The sequence below is a fragment of the Oryzias latipes genome, chromosome 17, assembly GCF_002234675.1.
Source record: "Oryzias latipes chromosome 17, ASM223467v1".
Taxonomy (NCBI): domain Eukaryota; kingdom Metazoa; phylum Chordata; class Actinopteri; order Beloniformes; family Adrianichthyidae; genus Oryzias; species Oryzias latipes.
The window spans coordinates 23,989,838-24,015,056 of record NC_019875.2 but is presented as its reverse complement, the minus strand read 5'-3'; the positions used below and the strand labels follow the sequence as shown (position 1 = coordinate 24,015,056).

Genomic DNA, 25,219 nt, shown 5'->3' with positions numbered 1-25,219 from the left:
CTGCCTTAGTTGATTTTCCCTACTTCTTCCCGCTTAGTTTTATGGACTTACACATAATAAAGCACAGCTTATTTCCTCACATCTTATTGAAGAAAACAAAACTCCTTTAATTAACCTCTGGTTCAATTTTTTTAAAATAGTCTGTCAAATCACACTTGTATCAAATGTTGGCATCAGTTATTACAGACATATTTTAAACTGTTTTAAAATTTAAAAAAGTAATCTCGAAAATCATTATAATACTAAAATGTCATTGCTGTTCTGATGTTTTAAAAAGATGCAACAACAAGTAAGTATTTACCTAATGGGAGCTACTTATCTCTACTGAGCTTTGAGCTCCTGAACCGTATATCAAATATTTCTTATATTTGCTGTCTTCAAGACAAAGTTCACAAATGTTGTTTTTGGAAGTGGAACCACTTTTGCAGGTTGGGGTTCACAGTTCTACATCCCTAAGTTACTCTGGTTCCTGCTGGGACCACTTTTGCCTTTACCTTCTGCATTTTTTTCATCTTCTTCCTTCAAATCATGATGTTTCTTTCAGCCACTCATATACTTACTTTCTTTTAGCACTAAAACCTTCCTGTCCAAATGGCCTGCTGATTCATCAACATTCTGAATCCTAAAGTCCCGCAGGATCTTGGAGGGGTTATTTTCCACCACCTAGGAGGGGCTTCCTTGTTTGACCTTGGGCCTCAGACCTGGGCATCTAACTGTAGTTTTATGGCAAATGTTTCTTCCAAATTTTCTGAAATCTGATGTCTTTTCTATTGGAAGACATACAATCTGAGTCAAATAACCACTTTTTCTTTTAGCTGTAAAACAGCTGTTTCAGTGAATTAAACATTCTTACAAATAAAAATGAAATCTGAATAAAAAAATACAACCATACCTATTTGACAAAAGACAAGGCACAGCCAATAATTGTTATAACTTGTTTTTCAAAGTATCTGTATATTTCTTAATGGATGTTTTTAATAAAAATGACAAAAAATGGCAGTAATTTCATTTGTTTTAATTGGTTGGTTGAGCCTGTAGGTTTTTCTGTGGAAAAACTCCATTAGTGTTGAATTGGCAAATTCATATCCTTTTTTTCTGACATCTTCATGATGAGATGCAGGCCATTTCCATTTAAACAAAAACAGCAGTCTAAATTGGGATGAGTAAGGTCTTTGTCCATTGTCTCCTACAACAACAAAAAACGCTGGCACAAAACAAAGCACCATAATGCTTATAAACCCAACAGTGCAATGAGGGGTGGGTTAACATTTGTTCTGAATTTTATTAAAGACATTTTTAAATTCTTGTTGGTATGAGAAGCACGCTAAACATTTTTGTTAGAAAATCTACAAAAATATTTCTTATTTGAAGTAATTATTGAAGATAGTTTTATTTAATATGTCCCTTCAGTGCAGCAAAACTTTGCAGTCGATGTAAATTGAGTCATAAAACTGATCACAACTGCTATAATAATTTACAGCCAGGTCATTATGTGGGGGCGGCTTAATTTTATTGTGTCCGTAAAACCGCGAATCAAAACTCCAAATCTGTGAATCAAAATGTATAAATTGAGAACCAAAACTGACATGTTGGATCGTTTAATATAGTAAAAGATTTGAAAAACATGAAAAACTCACCTTCTAAACTGATATGTTGACATAAGACATAGTTATTCGGTAGCCAATGAGCTACTGGATGTCGGAGATGTCCCGCCTCCCCTCCCCTTGACTGACGTGTCGCTGATCTTACGTGTCGACAGGTTTTAGAATCAAAACTGCAAAAAATAAAAGCGGAACTCAAAAGACAATTTCAGAATAAAATGGCAACTCAAAAAATAAAAGTGACTCAAAAAGACAATTTCAGAATAAAAGCGCAACTCAAAACGGCAATTTGAGAATCGTGAGAAAACAAATTAGCAGCTGAGGAATACAATTGTGCTTTGGGTCATATCTTTTGGTTGCAAATTGTGGGTTTTGGTTCTCAATTTATGCATTTTTAATTGGCGGTTTAGGGGTTTTGATTCGCGGTTTTACAGTTTTGATGCGCAATACATTAGGCGCCGAATTGACACCATACAATTTAGAGTAAAATACTGTGAGACAACTGAAATTTGCCTTGAAAACATTGAACATTTAAGATGATAATTTCCGTCTTTAACCCTCCTGTTGTCCTCATATTCTGTTTACACACCGTGTCGTCCTGATCAAAATGACCCGTCTTCAATAAACCCCTGATGTAAGCGGCTCATTTAAATTTTCAAAAACCAAATCTGATTTTGCTTGAAGAATCAACTTGTCATTTACTATCAATTGTGTGATAAGTTTTTCCTCTTCACCTGGCAGAAAGACTGCATTTGGGCGGCAGTGGCTCAGGCGGTTGAGCAGGTCGGCCAATGATCAAAGGGTCGGTGGCTTGATCCCTGCCACCCCTGTCAACCGTTGTTGTGTCCTTGGGCAAGACACTTCACCATCCCCTGCCTATGTGAATGCGTATGGATGTCTCAGTGATGGTCAGAGGGGCTATAGGCGCATACTGGCAGCCACGCCTCTGTCAGTTTGCTCCAGGGCAGCTGTGGCTACGTCACTATCTCACCATCACCAAATATGAATGAATAATGGAAACATTTTAAGTGCTTTGAGCGTCTGGAAAAGCGCAGATAAATCCAAACCTTTATTATTATGATTATTATTTATTCAAGGCACCACTCGTTGCTGTGATACTGTCAATTGTATTATTGTTTACTGCATTGGTGGTGGTTTTTGGTCAGTGAACAAAGTAAGAAAGAATACAATCCAAAATGTGAACATGTGAACCAAACACCAAAATTCAGTCAACTAATTAGCACTTGTAGGGTAGCATGTAAATCTGCCTTTGTAGATATATTTCTTACACCTGCAGCACACAGTATGTGTTTTGCAGTCCTTCTTTGGCAAGCCAGACCGGCATCTCTTTCTCTTACATGCCCCAGCTGAGGCTGCTGGATCCTCAGGTATACTGGAGGTATAGAAGAACACAATAGAAGAGGTACTTGTCTATGTGGATCTATTTGTATGTTGAATAGTAGCTCACATAGCTACATTTAAATATATTAGAAATCTCACTTGAAAGCAAAATATGAACACTTTCAACTCAAAGAGCTATTCTTATGCTTCAACTGATGTGCATATGAACTCATTCTGACTGGAACAGACATAACCATACATCAGCATTTTGATGTGTGAAAACCCTTGCAAACATCAATGGTGATTACATGGTGATGATTCCCTGATTTGCATTTTTATGAGGCCAAATGACTAAGACAAGTATTAACTCAGTTACATTTTATAGAGTATTTATCTTTGTTTCTGTCTTTTGATTTTTGTTTTCGTCTTTTCCAGCACACGGAGGCGTCTCTATTGACTCAAAGTCAACGGGGAGACAGCCAGAAGGCGACAGCTCAAAAGAAAACCCCTCAAAGCCCCCGCCAGTGAGGGTGATAGGGGGCTCGCCATCTGCCTCCTGGCTTCAGCCTTGCAGCCTTGCACTGCTTTTTGCTGGACTTGGCTTGCAGTGGATGCTCTTGTGAAGACAGCCCTGTCTGTGTCTCCACCTTTTCATCCACGCTCCCTGCGGAACCAACACGTGCACGGAACTCAAGTCATAAACATGTCACTATTTTATTTCTCACTTCTGTCATCAGCCAATGTAGATAAATGCTAAAGAAGGCAAGAGAGAGAAATGTCATATGAGGCACCATGTGGACAGCATTAGGAACCTGCAGATAGGTGGCCTACATCGACAGCATCATCAACGTGGCTGTTTGCACAAGCTGATTGCATGCTTGCTCATCTACAAAGAATTATACTTACTGCTTCCAAAACGCTGTTTGGAGCTAGACTTGTATGCAAAGAAGCTCCTGAGCTCTTTGTTCAAGTCACCCACATACTCTTTGTGATTAAGGATGCAAAATTATTAAGAACTTTTGCAAAATTTACACACAAACATGCCACAAATAACAGAACAATTGTCTTCTTTTTTTTTTACTGCTGATTTTATGTACGTTTTAAGCTACAAACCTCATCACAGCATTACACCATTTGCCAGCCAGGTATTAGAATTCAGATCATTTTAACGCTAAACTCATTCCTTTTTTAGGGATTAAGGAATCCATGATAGACTGGTCGATCAATCCCAGGTGCCTGTCCCAGAACAGCAGATTTGAAATGCTCTAATGGCTGTGTGCCGTCACAAGGATTAGAATGTAATGAGTTCACAGATTCGGCACAGGCTTGACTGTGGGTCTAAAAATACTGTGCAGATAAATTGGTTGTGTGTTACTGTGTGAAAGTCATGTTTATATGTGGAAAGATTTAATGGAATGTATGAGGTTCTGATCAGGAAAAAAACAGCTCTTAAGTGGTTAAGCTAAATGTGTCATTTGATTTTTGTTTTACATAGCTATAAGCAGGCTCAACTTGCTGGTTTCAAACTGTTCATCAATCTGTTCAAATTGAATGGTTGTCAGAAATAAAGCAAGGATATGCAAAGTTTTCCACCCAACGTCATGAGATGTATGGTTGTTAAATTTTTGGGAAAAAATTTGGAGAAGAGTTTGCACATTGTTGTGTTATATGTTTGTCGTGCTCCCTGTTAAGTGTTTGTTTGTTGAATTGCACATGGCTTCACTTATAACATAAAAGGTGCCAAATTAAAAATTCGGGTCCTCAAAGGAATACATTTACTGCAAAAAAAAAAGGAAAGAAATACTTTTCCCATAGTTCCTAACTTTCTGGCATGATATTCTATTTACCTTGTCAATGGTTTGGAATTTCACAAGACGAGAAAGAGTAGCAAATGCTAATAAACTGTCGTTTAAAAAGTTTTGCTGAACTGTTGTAGTTGCTGCCAGTTTTTCAGTCTTAGTCCTTTATTTCATCATTTATTGTATAACTTTTTCTGGGAAATTCAATTTGTTTCCATCTGTCAAACAATTTTACATGAAAATGAGTCTTCTATTTAAAGAAACAATTTGTTTCCGCGATGTTTCCTTTTTTTCTTTTTTTTAATCCTGTGCATTAGATAATCTTCTGACCTGAACGGAACAATAAATGCATGATGGACAGTAGAAAACAACAAACACTCAAAAATGTAACTGCCTGAAATATAGAACTTAAAATTAAAATGATCTGCTAGGCTAGTTCTGTGTTTGAAATACATCACTATACGGTTATGCTCTGCAAACAATTTCTCCCAAAATGATTGAATTATTGAGCCCTCATCACTATCATTTGTAAAAATGCACTTAATTTAGGTTATTTGTCAGTGAATTTTGGTTCTGATTTTGAGCATTTTGTTTCATTATAGTTAAACGCCAGTAAAAGTGCTCTGCACTTTAATTTTGTGTCTCAACAGCATCTCTGTAAATCCAATGAGGGTAAATAGCAGGTTCACTCTCATGTGTCACATGTAGGTGATTTGTACATTTAAGGGACTGCTGTACAAGATTGCATTGTGGTTGACATGTTTGTTAGGGCGTGTTTGTCAGTTTTGTCACTTTATGTCTTCTTTTTTTTTTTTAGCTGCAGTCATTTCCCAAATCATCTGCTAAAAACTGAAAACACAAACAGCATGTCAAAGTTTTCATTTTGTCCAAGCTGTCATTATTCACTTTTCTGTGTCCAACCTCTCATATTTCAAAATCTGCTTTTTAAAAATCCCATTATGGTCGTCTTTTGATGTACGCTATTTTAAAAGTGTTTCCAGTGGTCTTTTAATTATGATTGTGCAATTTTAGCCAACATTAAAAAAACAAAACAAAAACTGTCTTTTCTAAAAAACAAGAGTGACATTGTGACAGATTGGAGATTTGCCTCTGAGTTGTGACCAGGACTGTGATTTTCACTTCCCAGCATCCATCTGTTTACACATTCTCCTGCTAGCTTACAGCCCCTCACACCCCCAACCTACCATTAGCAGTGTAACAAAAAATGGCGAGCAATATTTGAGCTATCCACCAGTACAGTTTTAAGCCAGAGTGCAGCTCAGATAGGGAAAGCAGAGATGTACATTTGTCTGCAAGTGGATGCATCAGAATGGAGCAAAGCAGGGAGCTTGTGGCTTGCTGTTGTAGCTTCAACATCACAACAACCAGCTTTTGAGAGCGTGATTAAATAAATAAATAAATACTTAGAAATACAATTTTGAGCTTAATTTTCTTAATACTTGTCCTCCATCATTGGACATTTGCCACTAGAACACATGTAGAACACCCAAAACATCATTTTCGTATAAGTGAGTCTCTAAATAATAGTAAAACGTTTCAAATTGATAAGATTGTAATATTTAGGCTAAAACTTTTTCATGTAATACTGATCTTACTTTACGCAGTCACAAATGAGACAAACTGTCTCCGGCTGACCTGCTCTCGGGAGCATTTTGCTAAATGTATCCATCTGTCATTGCTTTGGCAACGGCAAAGAAAAACCATAGGTGTGTGCAAAACTTCAATAGGGCTGGCATAAAAACATAACTCACTATTGACACACATGACAAGAAGCAGTTATGATTGAAAAATACGACCTGTCGACCTAAGTGCTAAAGGCAAATCTTTCATTTGCATCAAGTGTGAAAAGTTCCTCATTTTCTAAGTAAATCATTTACCCAAAAATTTGTGTGCAAAATGTATTTGTTTAAAATTGACGGCTTCTGTAAATATCGAAGTGCATTCACTTTCTCCAGGACTGTCTTTTCCCCGCCTTGAGTCCTTAATGATTTAAATTTTTGCTATCAAGTTTGGAAGGAGAGACAACAGATACATTTTTGGCCAAATGGGGGAAGAATACTTCATTACAGCCAATGGTGGTGCTAATTTTGCCCCCCTTGTTAAATTATGCAGATGTTTATCAATAATTGAATTGGCCTGTGCTTTGTAGAAATGTGACACTGTTCTGAAGTGTGGAGTGTGGAGGAGGTGATTTAAATAATTCTGCTGTTGTTTAATGTTTATTCAAGCTGAAATATGATGACAGTCATATCATAAGTCTTAGAGGTTAAATTTGGGGTACAACATTTTCCTCCACAATGTCATTTCTTACAATGATGGCTTTATTAAAAAATGTTTTTCAATCTAAATACAAGGTCAAGCAGTGTAGCAAAATATTTATTTTGAATCGCTTGATGAATCGCTTAGGACCAATTCTGATTCCACAGATTTGCAACTTTTTTTGTGAATCCTTTAGGGTAGTGTAAAATACTCAGGACAGTTATAAGAATATACACAGTTCTCTGACATAAAGCAACAGTTTTTAATGGTATTTAAAAATTACTGTGCAGACATAAAGATAGTTATCTACAAGCCACACTGACTTCTTAGCCACAGCTGCTTTCACAGAGCCTGTTTTCAAAAGCCTGGGTACAGTTTAGTTTGTTTCAACACTGCTAGCTAATGTGATTTCAGTTTAAAAGAGTTTAAAAAAAAGCACCACCATTTTTCTGTTTTTATTTTTTTTTGTAAAAAGATGCATTCAAAGCAAGAAGAGAAATTCAAAGGTCAGTTTTGCATGTTTTAACAAGACATTGCAAATGAACTGTTTCTATAATTAAGAAGGCTGTGTAATTAAGAAGGTTACCCTGTAGGAAACAATGTTAGGCTAACCATTTTATGCTGGTTTATGAAGAATTTTACATCCTGCTTATTTTCATCATTTGAAATGTAATTAACTTCTTTGTTTTTCTAAATCCTCCAGATATTGTTTTCAGTGTTGTTGTTTTTTTTGTCATATTCACAATGACTTAACACTTACATGTTTGCATGTTTTAATTTACCACATCAGCTAAAAAATATAAAATATTTAGTCACTTCATAGTAAAGGTGTGTCATGCTGAATCTTTAACGGCTCCACCAAAATGTTCCAAAGATAGTAATAAACAAGCAGCTGAGGAAGATTTTACATCACACATTGTGGCTCTGGAGGAAATGTAGAGGGACTGACCTCTGATAGGAAGGTTGCAGGTTCAATTCCTTCTTTCATGCCCATGTCAGTGTCTTTAGGCATTACACAAAACCACTACTAGTAGTTTGGATGGCACCTTGCATGGCTACCATTAAGCAATGTACACATCGGGCATTTGATAGCTGTTCAAGAATGCTCTAAATGAATGTTCTTAAACGAACATTTAGCCCATGGGATTCTCTTTGGACAAGCAGGGAGGGGCTTCTTCTTTTAATTTTTATACCGTTTACTAGTGCATATCCCGCCACCTGCAGTTGGATGATGCTTGGTGCAAAATGCTGAAGCGGTGCAAATCTCGTGATTTTGGCATGAAATGAAAATAGGGTGATTGCTAGCGTCCTTGAAAGGGCCGGTATGGATTTCCATCATATCAGGGGAGTGGCCTCAATTTATCTTTATTCGCAAAAACAAATGCAGACGTAGCCAGGTTCATTTCCGTGTCTGGGTTCACAAGATAAGCCATATCCCAAAGTCCTTGATTAGTCAGGATTCAACCTAGTTGAACTTGGAACATGCGTTCAATGGCAGCGCAATTAAAAAACAGTCATTAAAAACTCACGTTGCTACGCATGAACACAAGTGCTTTGTATGTAAAAACCCAAAGCGCACATTTACACACGTTTGCATGCAGTTACATGAAGTTTTTACCACTTCATAATTTTCTCTATGACTTTATCTTTAAAACATTTTTATTTGGCTTGAATACTGAATATCAGCATTTTAGTACACCACAGCTTCTTTAATACAAACATTTTCCATTATTTCACACAATAATTTCACAATGCACCTGAAAGCATTGAACACAGTTTTCAGTGGTACATTTTTTTCTTTTTTACAGCAAATATCACAAGATTTGAGATCAAGCAGTTTTTATCTTTTATAAGAAAGGTAAAACATGTAGAGACACAATAAAAATGTATAAATCCAAAAACAAAATAAAGAAAAAACTTTGGGAAAAATGTCTAAAAATAAAAAAAACAGACAAAGCTCCACTAAACTTTATACAATAGTCCAATGATTTATTCCAAGGGATGTCACAATTATGTGTCATACCCCTCTGTTAATTTTTGAATGGAAACTAAACTTATGGAGGGAGGGGGTGGTGGTGTCAAATCATTGTAAACAGACGATGTCATGGTAAACTTGGTAAACTCACCAGTGAGTTCAGAGGCTCCTGAGGGTTGAAGGTAGTCCTGAGTTACTAATTTTTTGTTACCATCACTTGCAATTCTTTCTGACGTTTTACCCTTAGTCCATACAGACACAGAAAGCACCATTTGACTAACACATTTTTGATGTAATGTCTATACTTGGTCTTCAGACAGGTCACCATTAAAGCATGAAGCTGAAGTCAGACAGCAGAGCCTTCCAAGTCTCAATACTGTTTTAGCAATCAACCAGAGAGAAGAGAACTATTATTATTCCATAAGCATTGTCCAGGTGAATTCAAAAATCATCACACACTAGTAATCTTATTTCAACACTCAGGCTCTCAGCTGCACATTTCTAATTGCACGCACACAGTGCATGTAATCCTTTGAGAACGCTTTGTTTGTCACCATGAAACTGAGTGTGAGTCTGGTTATAGAGGGGAGATGAAAGTCCAAACAGAGATTTGGGTCTCATACTTTCCCTCATAATGTGGCTGCTAATGCTGAAAACCCTTCATCCTCCCCTTACAGCGTTCCTAACAAAGCATCACTTTGAAAGAGGGATGACAACTGGAAGCAATACAACTAAATTAGAAGGCAAGAATTTCTTCCAAAAGGGCTGCAGATGATTCTGTGTCAGACGCATGAACACTTTTTAAGAAGCAGCATGGTCACTGAGTGTAACTGAGAGTTTGGGGGACCTAAGGTCACAGCTGCTCAGCTGTCTGTCTGGGCTATTTAAAACGGCAGCATACATCAGCGTTTTTGTCCCCTGGTGTCACCATGTGCACACCTACATAATCTCACAAAGAAACACACAAATATGCCCGATGAAAGGCAGACAAAGGAAAAATGAGATATATTTATTCCTTCAGCAAAGAGAAGATGTGGTGTTAACTGACAGGGAAGGACGTTTACTTTGAGAGGTTAAAACTTTAAGATCTGGCTGCAACAGTTTTTTTCAAAAGATGTTTGAGAAATCAGACTCCACTACAGACTTTTTTACCTTTTCAGAGAAAAGATGGCTGTGACAACCCGTTGAAGGAAGCAAAACAAGGAAGAAAGCACTGAAAACAGCTTTTCAGACTATTCAGTTCAGTGAAGGGTGTCCTGCAGCTCCTGGCTCTCAAGTGTCAGCTGGATCCATGAGTCTCTGTACAGAGCTCCCTCTTCTTTTACAGCAGACTGATGTGTGCTGTCACTGCCAGATCCAGATATGTCACCCTGCTTCATGAGCCAATTAGTATTTTTCTCTGAGAGTTTTAGAGCTGACTGGTTTGACTTCAATTAAACTCATTTTGTAGGTCTTAAGTTTTAAAACGAGCATCAGCAATACTGGCAGAAGTCAAATCCTCAACAGGGATAAAAGAACTTTGCTTTATTCCTGCTTGCTGCTGATTGCTCTCACTTGTCAATTGTGATTCTCATCATGTGCTGTTCTGCTGGAAGTGGGCAGAAAAACAGCATAACACATGGTGCTTCCCCCCGACAGTTGCCATGAGACTGTTGTCATTTTCTGTCTAATGGTGGGAAAAACTGTTGCGGGGCAAAACACATCAGTTTGTTCCTGAGCGGTGACACGCAGTAAAGGCCCACGTGCGTCTACAAATCGGTCATGCATGCCAGGACTGTAAAGGTTTTCGCATTGTACAAGTCATCCTGCGTGCTGGAGATTGCTGCCTGTGGCAACTCATTCAGGAGAAACAACATCAAATATGAAGAGCCACTCAGCTGTGCAATAATTTCAGATCCTACAAGAATCCCAACTTATTCTTCCTGTTATGAAAGAAAAATACAGGCAACATTTCAACAACCACACCACAGGCTATGAGACGGAGCAGCTTGCTGGTATCGCTTTCAACCTCACAGTGAGGGCATTATGGGTTTGTTCACAGATTCTTTTGACTGGCTGTACTGCATGGGTTGAAGGCGCTCTAGACGTGTCTTTTGACAAAACTTTCCTAAATACAGCAAAAGCAGGGACATAATAAAACAGATTTTGTGTAAGTATTGAGTTTTCCCTGCCGAGATAGTGCCATATAAAATTTTCAGGAAATACAGGTAAAAGGTTAAATATTGCAAATATATAACAGTCAAATTATTATATCATGGATGTAATAATGTTCATGACATTATCACGATTGACCGATTGATCACAAGAAGTGTGGGTAGATCGCGGACCATTAATAACAGATAAAACCGAAAACAAAACCATATTTTTAATGAAATTGCCATCAGTCAATCAGTATTCCTTGCTGTGAAGTATGTTACTTGATTTACATGCAGAGTGGCCAATCAAACAACCTCCAATATATAATTCAGTCCACATGTGTGTTCCCACTAAACTGAGCACCATACTCTGCTAACAGATATGGAGTTTTTCTTTCCTCCTAAACTTCAGAAAATTTTGAGTGTTCAGTTTCAGACTCCTCCTGCATCCATGCACGTAGCCGCTAATGTTCCGGGATCAGTCACTTAAAAAGAACCCTAAAACAGAACGCAACATTCAATAAAATGTTCTTATACATATGTATCTACTGTATACGATAAAAAACTTCTGATTGCAGATGTAAATTGAAGATACATGGCAAATAGAGTCATGAAACTATTTACTATTGCCTTTTCTTTGCTCAGATCTCCCAGGATGTTTGGAAGGAACTTTATTGCCAGGAATGGTAAAGCAAAACAAGAAAACAAAAAATTCTATGACAAGCCTGATTGAGCAAAGATGGTCAGCTGATGAAAAGCATCAAGAAACTTTCAGAAAACACAGTGCTTTCTCCCATGCCCCCTCCGCATTGTTCTTACAAAGAGGTGCTTACATGCAAAATGATTCCAAAAAAGATTCTTACTAAGAGTCTAATTAGATTGACTTATTATCCTATGCTATTTGAGCAAAATAAAAAGGAAAGTGCCATGGTCAGATCACAAATAATCTATCCATGTTTTTTTTTTTTTTTTTTTTATAAAAATTTGCTGTTCTTTAAACTTTTGGTACCTGCCAATTTATTTCTACTGACAAGTAATTTTCACAGAGATTTGGCATTAAGTTTTAGACCAGATGTCTGTGACGACACAATCGCACTTCAGTTAAAACCGGTGGCCTGGAGGTCTCCCATCCACTCCAATCTAGGTCCAAAAGGGATTTCAATTAAAATCAAATTTACAAGATCTCCTTAGTTGAAACCATGAATAATCCAGTTTTTCCTATTCTGGAGCTGCTGCACAGCTCCATATTGGAGCTTAGATTAGACTAATTTGTGTAATGAGGAGTTCATGTTCTGGTCAATTACTTCCAGGTCCCCAAGTCCCATAGCTTCAGAACCAGTTAAAATCCTGCCTTTTCCAGTAAAGCGAGGTGGAATAAAATGAAGTGCTTGACAGTTTGGCATCATGTTACTTGCTTCTGACCAAAATGTCTTTTTTTTTTCTTTCTTTTGCCGAAGGGACTTTGCTCAGATGCAGTTTTGCTAACATACAGTAAGACGAATCCCTGTGATCTTTTTGGAGAGAAGAGTCTTTCCCCAGGTAACATTTGGAAGCAAGCATGCTTGGTCAGTGTTTTCTGACAGCAAAAGGTCATGAGTGACATGATAGCTGAAGCATCCCTTTTTTAGGTTTTGGGGGTATTTTACTGGACATTTTCCATGTTTTCTGTTATGCAATGATAACAGTTGCTTTGTTTGTTTTGCAGGAGTGACTAAGCTCTCTGTGCAAATTGTTTCAGATTCCATAAGATGCTTTGATTGGCTGATAAATTAGTAAATTGCACTATTTTAGCAGCATATCCATATGTGACTTACACGTTGTTTTTGCACATTTCACTTTAGAAAAAAAAATGTATCAATAATAGATTAAAATGATTCAATGATCAAATTAATACATTAAGTCCTATTACATTAAATTGCTTCAAATCATTGTGAAGCATTAGAGAGCAGTTGATGTGTGAAGTTGGTGTATACACACTAAACATTTCCCTTCATGTTCAAGGCTACAAGAAATTCTTAACATATAAAAATCAGCAGTTTCTGTGTTTAATGCCATTCAATTGTATTGTAATTATGTGCAGCAGTGGGCCCTCAACATTATTAAGCATGGAAGTCTAGCTTTTGGAAAAACAGCTTGAAACCCCATTGCAGTTAAAACAGTGGGGTTGCTATTGGTGTGAGTGTAAGGTGAAGTGTAGTTGAGGTTAGAAGTGATTTGTGTGGTTGTGTTTCTGTGAGAATTTGTTTGCATGGGTGCCACATAAGTTCAAGCCCGACTTGCATCTCCAGTGGAATTTCTCTGTCAGGTCCGCTCTTGTTGGCATGCCACAGGCAGCTTCCTTCCTTATGTCCTGGAGATGGATGAGCACTGGTGTGAATGTTCTTTTGGTCCCATGGGTGCCATTCCACCACTGCTCTCTCTCAGGTTCGCTAACACTTCCAGGTTGAACCTGAATATTTTATGACTGCTTTAGCTGTGTTCCTGGATTTTTATTCCAATGCATTTACTCTGAGTACCTAAAATCAGATTGTAGTTTTGTGAGTATTGCCTTTTTAGGTAAAAATTTTACTTACTAATGTTTTGGTGTTAACTACAGACTGGTTGTTATGTGTAGCTCAAAATAAATTAAGGAATAAGCTGGATGGGGTTTCATTGATTGGTTTTGATCAAAGATGCAGAGATGCCGGCTGCTGTCCTATTCCACAGGTCACAGGAGAGGGGTGATCAATATTGCAGAGCCACCAAAGCTTGAAGCTTCTTCCCAGAGCATCATGCCAGACTGGTTTAATACCACAGTAATGACACAAAAACACATTGCTGGTTGAACAGACTCCTTGTGGGAAAATGGTCTTCCAGACTAAACTCCTGATTCGTGGTTATCAGGTTTAAGTGTACAAGGTTTAAAGACACACTGATGAAAAGGTTAAAGAAAACTAAGATTAACATTGCATTTGTGATTATTTCTTTATCCAAATCATTGTGAATCAGGTTCAGACAAAAAAAAACGTTGAAGAAAAAGATGATATTTGTTGCGTAGAAAATACGCTGGGTGGGCCACAAGCTCATTTTTCCGCTCCATTATGACACATCCACTTGTAGATGAATAGATCAATGTGTGTGTTTGTTCTTCTCATCTGAGCTGGCATCCTGCTCAAAACTATAGCCTTAGTACTTATTAAGTAATTTTACTGTTTTTAATAGGCATCTAATCAAAAGTAGATTTGACAAATAGATTTTTTTCACATAAAGACTGCTCTAGATTATTTAAATCTTTTTAGAAGTTTTTTTTTTTATTTAGAACTTTGAATCCCTGATTCTACTTTACACGAAAATCTATATTGAGATAATTAAAAAGGAAGAAACGATTTCAGTCATCCAGTCCAAATGCAACCATCCATCTAACTGCTGCCACAAGATAGCTGTCAGTAAAAAGTACCAGCAACCAAACTAAACTATAAACTACACCTACTCTATATTAGAAGAATAAGTATATCAAATTCTTCCATTTTACTGTAAGAGACTTGTGTTTGTTTTATTTTTAAGCGTCAGTTAGGTCTCAGCGTTTTATAAAGTGCAGATTTTTAACTAAGTGATGATTTCTAGTGAAGCCAACCACCGATCGCAGGGGGCAAAGTGACATTTTTAAGACAAACTTGACCTGAGTTTATTTGTGCTAAGAAAAAACTTGTTTTTTCTAATTTGATTTTATGAAATTACTTACAAACTTATCTCTTAAGATCAAGCCAAGCCAGCACAGACATTATCAACTTTTCTTCTCTCAGTATCCCAAAGAAAACTTGGCTTGAAAGGAGTAATGCAATAAAGTCGTCTCTGTTCAGAGGAATGCTGAGGAATGTTGAAGGAATGTGCATGTAATCAAAAGTCCTATTGGGAAAATAATTTGGGTCTCCTCATAGAGAGATGAGAACCTCACAGCGTTTTGGGTTTCCCACTGTTCCAGAGGTCAGTGTGAAGGGAGGTGATGCAACTCAGGCCTATGATCTGTAACATAACTATGCAACACCAACAGCACGTTGAGAGCAGCTTAAGATGTTTCAAAACCTGTGCAGACACAACCAAAGCAGCGTCTTTAAAACCTGTAACTGGATTGAAGGACTTGGATCATAATTCCTTAGCTTTGTCACGTTTCCAGTGAGTTCACAACATTTCCCAGGAAGAAGCAGATGAGGGGAGTAGATATTCATTCTTCAAGATATGACAATAGGAAGGAAGGGGGGTGTTAATATAAAAACAGCATGCAGACAAGAGACTATGCTTGTTAGATGAAAATGAGGCACAAGCAAAACCCTTAACTAAGGTAAAATCTTACTGTCTTGTAGTAAAATAAGTTTTTTTTTTCCATACTTTAGTCATTTGATTATTAAAAATAAAATCATTGTTGAAAAACAAAAATGGCAAACTTTCGCAATGACTTTGTCTAACTGTGAGAAATGTAAAGAAAATCTGACTCTTATTAAGATACAAAAAGTTATCATTTCTACATTTAAATTTATTTCTTTGTGTATTTCATGTGCATTATTAATAAAAAGGGAAAGAATGTCTTCAAACAGATCTGCATAAAAACACACAATAACCCTATATTCACCACAGCCTGTGCTCTGCCAGAACTAATACTTTGACTGTTTTCTTTCTCTACTTTTAACATGTTTTGTCTTGAATATGTGTGCAGTTTTTGTGCTACTTTTTCCTTCCCATTTATCTGTCATCTTCTTAAAGTGACTGATTCATCAATTTTCCTCTTTTTATCTTATTTATTATAAGATAAACTTAATAAACTAAAGTTTTCCTTTTTTTTTCACAAAAAATCTTCACTTTAATCTGCTTGTCCTTTACACTTATCAGCAGTTCCTTATTTTTCTCTCATCACTTATCTTCAGCAGCTGGAGAAAGATTCTCCTCTATACAGAGGCTGCGTTTGCATAAAACAACAACATCAGGCTCTCAAGCTTCATGATTCACAGGAGTAAAGCCGAAGATAAATTGTAACTTGTATTTTTGTAATTTGTAATTTTGTAATCATGTGAGGTAAAGGGTAAAGCAAAATAGATATATTTACATATTCATTTAGAAGAATAATGTGCCCACTCTAAAGAACTTTATAGTGAATGTGTTGATACAAAAACTCAGCGGATCAAGAATCAATAGTGGCTGTGAGGAGCCCTGTGTGAGACTGGTTTAAGAGAGATAACACAGTGATCTCTCTATAAATACGGAATAAATCTGTAAAACTGCACAATGGTATTTACAGCCAAATCATGCTGAGGCTGATAGATGGTCATTTTATACAACACTGAATCACAACTGTTTTGTTGGAGGTGTTGGTTTTTGCATTTTACATCTTAAAAATGATGCTTATGTACATAAAACTGTATTTGTGACTTTACTAAGAGCATTCTGTGCTTTTATATTCCTGAGCCCTGCAAAAAAAAGAATGAAAATAACATGATTATTTTTGTACAGCTTGTATGATTGTTGGTCCTGTAAATATGGGTGGACAAAAAAATAAAAACAATTAAACTATATGAAAAGGCTCCTAAGAGTAAGATTTTTTTAACTATGCTGGAACCAAAACTAAGAATAATTTCCTGGCATTTTTCTCACGATAGAGGACATATTTTAGGAAAGTTCAGCTCAAAATTGCATTTCTGAATATTGCTTTAGTCAAATTATTGTGAATCAGGAAACAGAAGACAAAAAAAATGTTGTTTGAAAAAGTTTGCAGTTGTGATATACGAAAGATAACAGCGTTGCTGCAGAGGGATGTCCAGAGTCTGGCTTCTTGCTTTGATCTGGGGGATCCTGGAGAAGTGTCCCCTGTGGACATGGGTGTGTGTGGGGGGGTGGACAGGTACCAAAAATATACAGTAATTTCCCCACTTAAGTATTAAGCTGGATTTCTTCTTCACATCATACTGAATCATTTTATGCATTATTATGTTTGTGATTGCGTGGCGAGGTAGAGCATTGGTGGTTGGACGTTGTACTGTATGAGTTTTGTCTTGCTTTGGGTTTTTAAAAATTGGAAAATGTTTTTATGTTAAGCGCTTTGAGTTATGTCAGTCCGAATAATGCTATACAAATATTATTTGATGTGGTACAATCGAAAAGCCACAAGCTCCATGCTCCCTTGCATTCTGATGTATCCGCGTGCAGACGACTAAATCCATGTACCTCTTTGTTGTCCTCATCCATGCTGGCATCTGGATCTAAACTGTACAGCTGGATAACTTCAATATTGCTCGCCAAATTTTTGTTGCACCGATAATGATCAGTTGGGGATGTGAGGGGCTGTAAGCCAGCGGGAGAGCGTGTGAACAGAGTGCTCAGTTATGGATGACGGGAAAGGAGGCTGGGGCTGCTCTGTGCCAAGAGTCCCGCCCACAACTCAGAGGCAAATTTCTAAAGAAGTACTGCCGCTCTGCAGAATTTGTCCTAGAAAACACAATTTTTTTGTCTGTTTTATTGGGTATAAACAGCATAATCATAATTTAAAGACCACTGGGGACCAATTTAAAATACATTAAAAGATGACTGTAGTAGGATTTAAGGAATGTTTTTTTGTAACTCTCCTTTTCATTTTTTTTTAGGAATACACACTATGTTGAAAGAATATTGTATATGAAAGTTAAAATCCAGCAGAGTTCTAGAAATGATCATCAGTCCCTGACAATGCTAAGCTCTAAATTACTGCACATGGACTCCAACTTACTGTTGCTTATTTATGGCCTCTCACCCCCTTCATTCCTCTGTCTTTGCTACCATTCTGCCGGTCTCCTGAACTTCCCCGGGCTTCCTGTTCCTCATTAAGCAGCCTTTCATGGTCAGAGCCAATAAAACTTCAATGAGAAGCAGCCCGCAAAAAAGATGGCTGTTCTGCGGCTTTATTGAGCATTAATTGCATAATCCTCAAACCAAACAGTAGAAGGCCAATCAGTTCTTGAACATCCTGACCGACCTATGACCACATGTGGAACGCAGTCAGACACATAAACTCAAATTTCACACTGCCACTGCCACATACACACAAAGGTCATGTATTCACAAACCCATATATAATACCAACTGACATGTTGTCCCACACTTGCTTTGAGCTTGCTAGACTCATTAACCTCTTGCCACATGTGCTTAACGCCGGCCAATTTTCCTTCACCGCAAAGGGAGGAAAAATCATCACACACAAAATTAGAGGTTTGTCTGACTGTTGTACGCCGCTGTTAGGCTACAGTTCTCAAATTTATCTAAATGATTATGATAATGTGCCAGATTTAACGTGGCACAAATGCACCGTCCACAGTGCAACAAGGAAGACACTCCACATTGCAGAATAAATATGCAATTCGTGCCCAATCATTTCAGATAATGGGTTGTGAGTGTGGCCATTTGTCACTCTGTGAGATGCTGCTCTCTTTGTTTTTGACCTGTGACAAAGGACGAGCTAATTATAGAGTGCCATGTTGTCCTCATAAACAATTTTTCTTTCCAGAAATTCGATGATTTGGGGATAGGAAATGACTCCTGCTGCCATGAGGTTTTCTCCTTCATGACTTCATTTCTTTGTTCGCTTTTTTTTCTTTTCTTTTTGCTTTCTGTCCTGTTATTGCTTCATATTTGAAGATAACCTGTGTGCATGTGTGTGTGTTTTATGTGTCAGTTTAATAATGTGCTGTGGCATCTTACTTGGCAAACAATACTTGAAGTACCTCCCACATGAGTTACACCATCCAACACTGTCTTGTTCAATTTCACACGTATTTATCACAAGGGAAGTCGATGTGACACAACCTGCCTAAAGCTCATAGATTCAGTTGAACGAAACTTAGAAAGAAAGAAAATCAGAAAAAAAGTTCTTCTTGGATATTAAGGCTTCTGCTTTTATTTTAGAAAATACACTTTTCTGCCAAAGCTTTGTATTTTGGCTTAAAACAGAAAGAGAATAATAGGAGACTCGGGAGATGGGCTACAACTGTCGGGTTCCTCAGGTCAAACCACTACTGATCCTGCGTCAATGGAGGAAACAAAGAGAAACTGGATTGTTGGCCAGTGGTCCAAAATGTTTTTTTCGGATGAAAAAAAAAGTGTGCCTTTTGTTTGGGAATCAAGGTCCAAGGGTTTGGAGGAAGACTGGTTTGGAGCAGAACCAAAGCTGCTTGAGGTCCAGTGTGAAAAATCCAGTCTGTCATGATTTGGGATACAGTGTCCAGCACTGGTGTTGGTAAAATCTGGTTTCTTCAATCCAAAATCACTGCAAGACTCTACCAGAATGTTCTAGAGGACTTCAGCTTTTCTTCTGAGGATCTGGATGAAGGTGCAGATCTTATCTTCCATCAGGACCTGGCCGCTGCCCATACTACTATTTACATATTATTTTGTTAAAACTTTATTTTGACTGACTTGATGTGATCATAATCTCTGTCTTTATCTTTTTTTTGTGCAAAAACTGAGAAGTAAACAGTGATTTCTGCACAGTATTTGAATTTTCTGAAATTCAGTTTTCATGGGATTCATGAGCTAGAAGCCCAGTTTATGTCAAAGCAAATCTTGAAATCAAGTAAACAGAGGGACCTTAATCTATATTCTATACATGAATTATTTTTTGGAATAGAATTATAGAAATTAATAGATTTTTCATGATATTTTAATAATTTGGAAAGGCTCTGTAGATCTAAAAATGAAACAGAAAACATCAAAAACTGCAGACATGATGTTAAAGATGTTCTCCTTACTTGTCTTTGTGCTTTGAGGCCACTATGTTACAGCAAAACCGAAAGGCAACGCATCTAAAAAGTTGGACTTTTCCTGACATGATCAAAGTTCACAGTCAGACACGTGTCATCAAATAACAGAGACAGCGCGCACAGAAACTGAGGATAATGAAGGCATTCAGGCAGAGCCAGGTGATCCGGGAAAATCACGGGGCAGATAGTGACTTGTTGGCCGATTAATTGCATCTTGAGGAGTGATCTGGCTCATCCATTCACTGCTTTCCAACATTACAGCTCCGGGTGGGAAAAGGGCTGGCAGGCACGCCCACAGCCTGTGACACCTGGCCGGTCGTGATCAAGCTGTCAAGGCGCGCAGAGCACATTCCTCTGCTGTGGACCAAAACACCTTATGATCCATCACCCGCAGCCGTGAATGTGCCACAGAATGACACAGATCTTAGACAGGGACGGGGAACATCTTTAAAAATAGTATTTGAGCGACACAGGATGAAACCAAACTTGAAGAGTTGCTTCAACCCTCAGCAGCTCCTCGCCTCTCTCCTCTTACTGTGCTGCTGCTCTCCGCCTCTCCCTCATTTCACAGAGTAGCAGCGCTGGCACAGCATCGCTCAGCAACCCCGTGAGCTGCGGTATCTGCATATGCGCACCTCGTTACTCAGATCCCCGGGGCCGCTCGAGCCGGTAGGCGTGAGTCAACAGAACCAGGCTGCACGGCGTCAGCCGGAGCGTTGCTATTTTCTGACGTGACTTAAAATAGATTATTTCAGCTGTAAACGCGTAACCTAATTCTTCTTTCATCCATTTCCTTCTCCCTTTGTAGATGATCCAAAACCATAGCGGTGGATAAACGAGATCTGGACTTATTCAGAGTACCACAAGAGGGGATAGTTCTTTTGGAGAGGAAAATAAAAAGTGCGTTGTCCCGAACAGCTTCAAGAAGAAACGGGACATCTGTGAGGAATCGCCACTGTGCCGTGCGGCGGCGCGTAGAGGGGCCACAGCGTCAGACGGGGAGCAAAAGAGGAGGTTTTTACGCACAGCAGCACCAAGAAACGCGCCGGTCCCCCTCTCCGTGCACTAAACTCAGTATCCTCGTCAGCCACTCGGATTGTCATTTCACTAAGTCTGCATCCTGAAAGGTCGACAGGAATGGAATCTCTGATTATAGCGGCGCTGGCACTGTGCTCTCTAACAGCACCAGCCTGCGGGGACAAAGGCACCAGCAAAGCCCGGAGTTGCTCGGACATCCGTCAGTTTTACGGTGCAAAGGGGTTCTCTCTGGATAATGCCCCTCTGTCCGAAATATCAGGTAGGTTCTTTCAGCTGTTGAGCGCAGTCTTCAATGAAATTCAAGCTCTTTTATGCAAGAAAATAAACTAAAATTTATGGCCAAAAATAAACTAGTGCTTGCTGAGGTTATAAAACTATTCGGAGCTTTTAATAACTTCTGAAAATTGCTATTCCTCCACAACCTTTTTAATTTCAATTTGTTGAGTTAAAGTTAATCAAATTGGAGGCTGAGGACTTGATGACCTGACTATAATGTTCTAAAACCATCTATTTTTAAAATGTGTTTAAAGAAAGCACAAAATACATTTATCTATTCATCTCTAATGTGTGGCAATCATTTCGTATCACATGGTGCCATAAAACAGAACCTCTTTTGCTCTCATGAGATGAAACAGCTCTTTGAAAAGACTTAGAGACAGAGCAAACTCGCCACACACTGTCTGGCTGTTTGATCTCAGGAAAAGGGTGAAAATAAAATATAATAAAGTCTCCTCAAACTCTCATCTTAATATTTTTGAGAACTTCAAGAAGTTACGCTTTTTTCAGTGTAACTTTCACTCTAACATTCTGCAATTGGGTTGACCTCTTTTCAAACAGGTACCGGCAATTGCCTGCATATTAAGTTGTCAGACATTTAGTCATCCACAAAATATTGTAAATTTAAGGTTGCCCGATTGGTCAGTCGTGGTCTGATGTCAGTCACAAGTTTCTCTGGTGTTCAGATGATTGCATGTTTGCCTCCTGTGGAATTCAGTGCCAAGCATTCACACCAATACACACACACAGTTCCTGGTTACAATGCTATGAACACCAGCGAGCATAGACAAGATGTGAGACCTTACATCCACCCCACTGTGAGTTCATTCAGAAGGATTTCAAGGAACTTTGAACTTTTTATTCTTTTTCATTATTCTAAAACGAGGATCTGGTAAACTGGAATTCCTAGTGTTGAGGGGTTTCTTGCAATGGTATTTTACCAAAGTATGAACCACTTTGGCCAATTTCAAGGCATAACCCAATACAAAAAGTACAGCGATTATTGCCCTCTATGTGTACATTTAGTTTAGTGCCCTCACGTTCAGTGTCAGGCTAAGATAATGAATCCTAAAGTTTGCCAGTGAGAAAAGTTCTTGCCTCATGATCATAAAGCACCGTGTGCACCTGGCCGTTCAAATAAATATAACTGAATGGAGTATCATCCTGGTTCCATTGTGGCTGAATCTCTGTGATATCCTCCCGACGCAAACACTTTTTCTGGTTTGGTGCTGATTCAGTCCTTTTGGAGATAACTATGGGATATAACTCATCAACAGCAATGTTTGGAAGAGTTTATTAGAAAATTATTAGAAAACATCTACCAAGGACCCAAGATTTGCTTGAACTTCAATTATTTGTCACACAGCAGTTGGCATTATAATTCACAAATGAGCTCAGTATCTACACTGCGATTATTAAATTTGAAGGAGGGGCAGTAATGTAATGAAAGCATAATCTTGTATATCCTTTCATTTCAATTCACTGCAGTGAGGGCAAGTGGCAGTGGACACTGGCAATTTACTTGATTGACCACACTGAATAAAACATTTGACAAAATTTATACCAGCTCTAGTTTTGTTAGAGACCCAACTTTTTTCCAAATGCCTGCAATCCAAGCTGCTTTAAAGAGCAAATCTGTCATGTCATTACGCCAGCAATCCCTCTTTTTTCGATCAATGGTGTGGAGTTTACTTAAGAATGAAGTCACTATATTAGCGTAAGAGAGAAAATCTTGGAATTAGGCATGGAGGAATGAAACAAGGACAAATTTGCTTTTCTACATTCAGAATATTGTGCTCAGTGTCACATTTACTTGATTTTATATGAATAAATCACATCAGCTATTCATAAGCCGTAGCCTGGCATGAACACATCGTAAAACATGAAATGTTTGATTTATGCCTTGAAATTATGAGCTGCTTGGATATTGTGGATGCTCCCTGACATTTGCAGAGGGTATTTCCTTCTGTGACACCAGGGTTTGATCAACTTAATGTATTGGCTGAGCCTGACTCAAGGTCACATGCTGAGCACACCAGCAAGATTCGAGGAGAGCCACTTGCTTCCCAAGTCTGAAAATTATGTTCAGTTAAAGCAATTAAATGTCCGACATCCAGCTGATGGAAAAAAAATCCTGGAGACAAAAGCTGTTATAAACCCATTAGGTTTTGTTTTAAATGGTACATCAAACCTGGAAATATATGCAAATGCAGTTTTTATCTGCAGATTTACAAAGAAAAGTGTGCTTTTTATTTTACGTTATTGTATTCCATTTGTACTGAAAAATAATTTGATTCTATGTATTTATCTGTACAGTTTTATTTCGTTACTGACTTTGAAAAACAACTTTTTTGAAATACTTGAGTTAAAGTAGAAGAAAAATCCCAACATAATTATCTTTTCTCTGTTGGATTAGGCTTAAAAAATGGTGTTAAACAATTTCAAGACATTGCTTTTAAGTAGACACGGCTCATAAAACATTCAGAATAGCTGTAAGTTCTTAAGTAACTTTGGCTTGAGGAAAGCGATGCAGAAGAACTAAGATAACAGTGAGCTGTTTGTTATCATTGTGCCGAAGCAATGCTTAGTGGACCATTGCTGTGCATAAAGGCCATGCTTTTTAAAAATAAAGTTCATGGGGAACAAAGTTAATTGATTGATGGTTAGAGAACGGATACAATGAGTCAACTCTGCAGAGGGTAAGCAGTTTTGGAGATAACTTTTTTGGGCAGTGTTTACTAAAAAACATGGATGATTGATTTTAATGATGTGGGCCTGTTTCCTTTTTGCGCTGCCCCCTCCCTGTCCCACCCTATCATTATAGACTTGATCTTTTTTGTCTTCCAGGAAATCACATTCTTTATCTCTCTGTGTCTCTCTTAAAGCGATAAAGATGGCAGGCACTCTTTGAAAGCAGCTGGAAGCCAATAAGACTTAGATCCTCAGTGTCACATAAGTCTATTCAAAGGAACTAAATGTGTGAGACATCTGCAGGAAGGCCAGTCACATTTTGGAATTGATTTTCCCATACTTTATTTATGTTGTTGTTGATTGCTGGTTGCAACAGCCTGACAGCCCTTTCTGGTGTTTTTGGAGCATCATTTCTAACCAGCGTTTGACTAATGATACAGTGGGAGCGCTGCTCACCAGCCCTGCTGAGAATCCATGCAAACTAGTCACTAAGTACTGCCTTGTGACTGAAAATATGGAGTGTTAAGTATAGTAAACTTGAGTAAAAAGTACTGGAATGCTTTGAAGACAGCTGTTTTTCACTAAAATTAAGAGTAGGTCTACAAATGCATAACAATAGTTCTTAGCTTGTACCAAAGCTTAAAGCGTTAGAAAACCTCATTGGATTTTTTTACTTTTCTTTATTGAGATGGAGGCATTAAACATTGAAAACATGTGTGCTGTTTAATCTCTTTTCACAGAGCTATACCAAATAATGAAAGTAAAAACAGCAAATTCTCCTCCACATTTTCAACATCACTGCCCTGATAAAGTTGATCTTTTTTTTAACATATGATGAAATAAAGTTGGAAACACAGGTGTCATACAACTGTAACAAAATGAGCTTTGTTTTTTCTGATATGACAGTAAATTCATCATCCTTAACTTTGGTTATTCCATGCTATTTAAAACTTTGAGATGTTCAGCTGTTGCTCACATACTGGCCTCCAGGGATTTCCTGAATCCTTTGTTAGTTGTGTTTCATCAAAACAATTGGACATTTCCTTTTGCGGTCTGGGGAGACATCTAAGATGGCAAATATTTTATGGGCTTATACTGAAATATTTTAGCTGTAAGCCCAGCTCTGACATGTGTTAAGTGTATGTGTAATGTATCTTCATTTGTGTCCTTTTTATGCACAATATCACTCTTTTGGCCTCAGTGAGAGCTTGTGACTGTAGATGAGGGCTGGAATGTAGATTGAGTGGTAAATCGAAAGCTTCCCTCCTGACAACTCAGCTCCCTCTTCATCATGAGAAGCTGGCACAACGTTTGCATGACTACAGTC

The 25,219-nt window shown here is 38.0% G+C and overlaps 2 protein-coding genes across 2 annotated transcripts in view; both read left to right on the top strand.

Annotated features, from left to right (window-relative positions):
* Nucleotides 1-5,235, top strand: part of LOC105356240 (glypican-5-like) — a 78,859-nt gene extending 73,624 nt beyond the window's left edge. Inside the window, exon 8 of the mRNA XM_023965014.1 lies at nucleotides 3,378-5,235. Coding sequence (XP_023820782.1) covers nucleotides 3,378-3,565 — 188 coding nt within the window. The 3' untranslated portion in view covers nucleotides 3,566-5,235. The remainder of the gene's footprint in view (nucleotides 1-3,377) is intronic.
* Nucleotides 5,236-19,875: 14,640 nt separating this feature from the next.
* LOC101173336 (glypican-1) overlaps nucleotides 19,876-25,219 on the top strand; it is a 72,876-nt gene continuing 67,532 nt past the window's right edge. Inside the window, exons 1-2 of the mRNA XM_004079229.4 lie at nucleotides 19,876-20,556; nucleotides 20,696-21,184. Coding sequence (XP_004079277.1) covers nucleotides 21,025-21,184 — 160 coding nt within the window. The 5' untranslated portion in view covers nucleotides 19,876-20,556; nucleotides 20,696-21,024. The remainder of the gene's footprint in view (nucleotides 20,557-20,695; nucleotides 21,185-25,219) is intronic.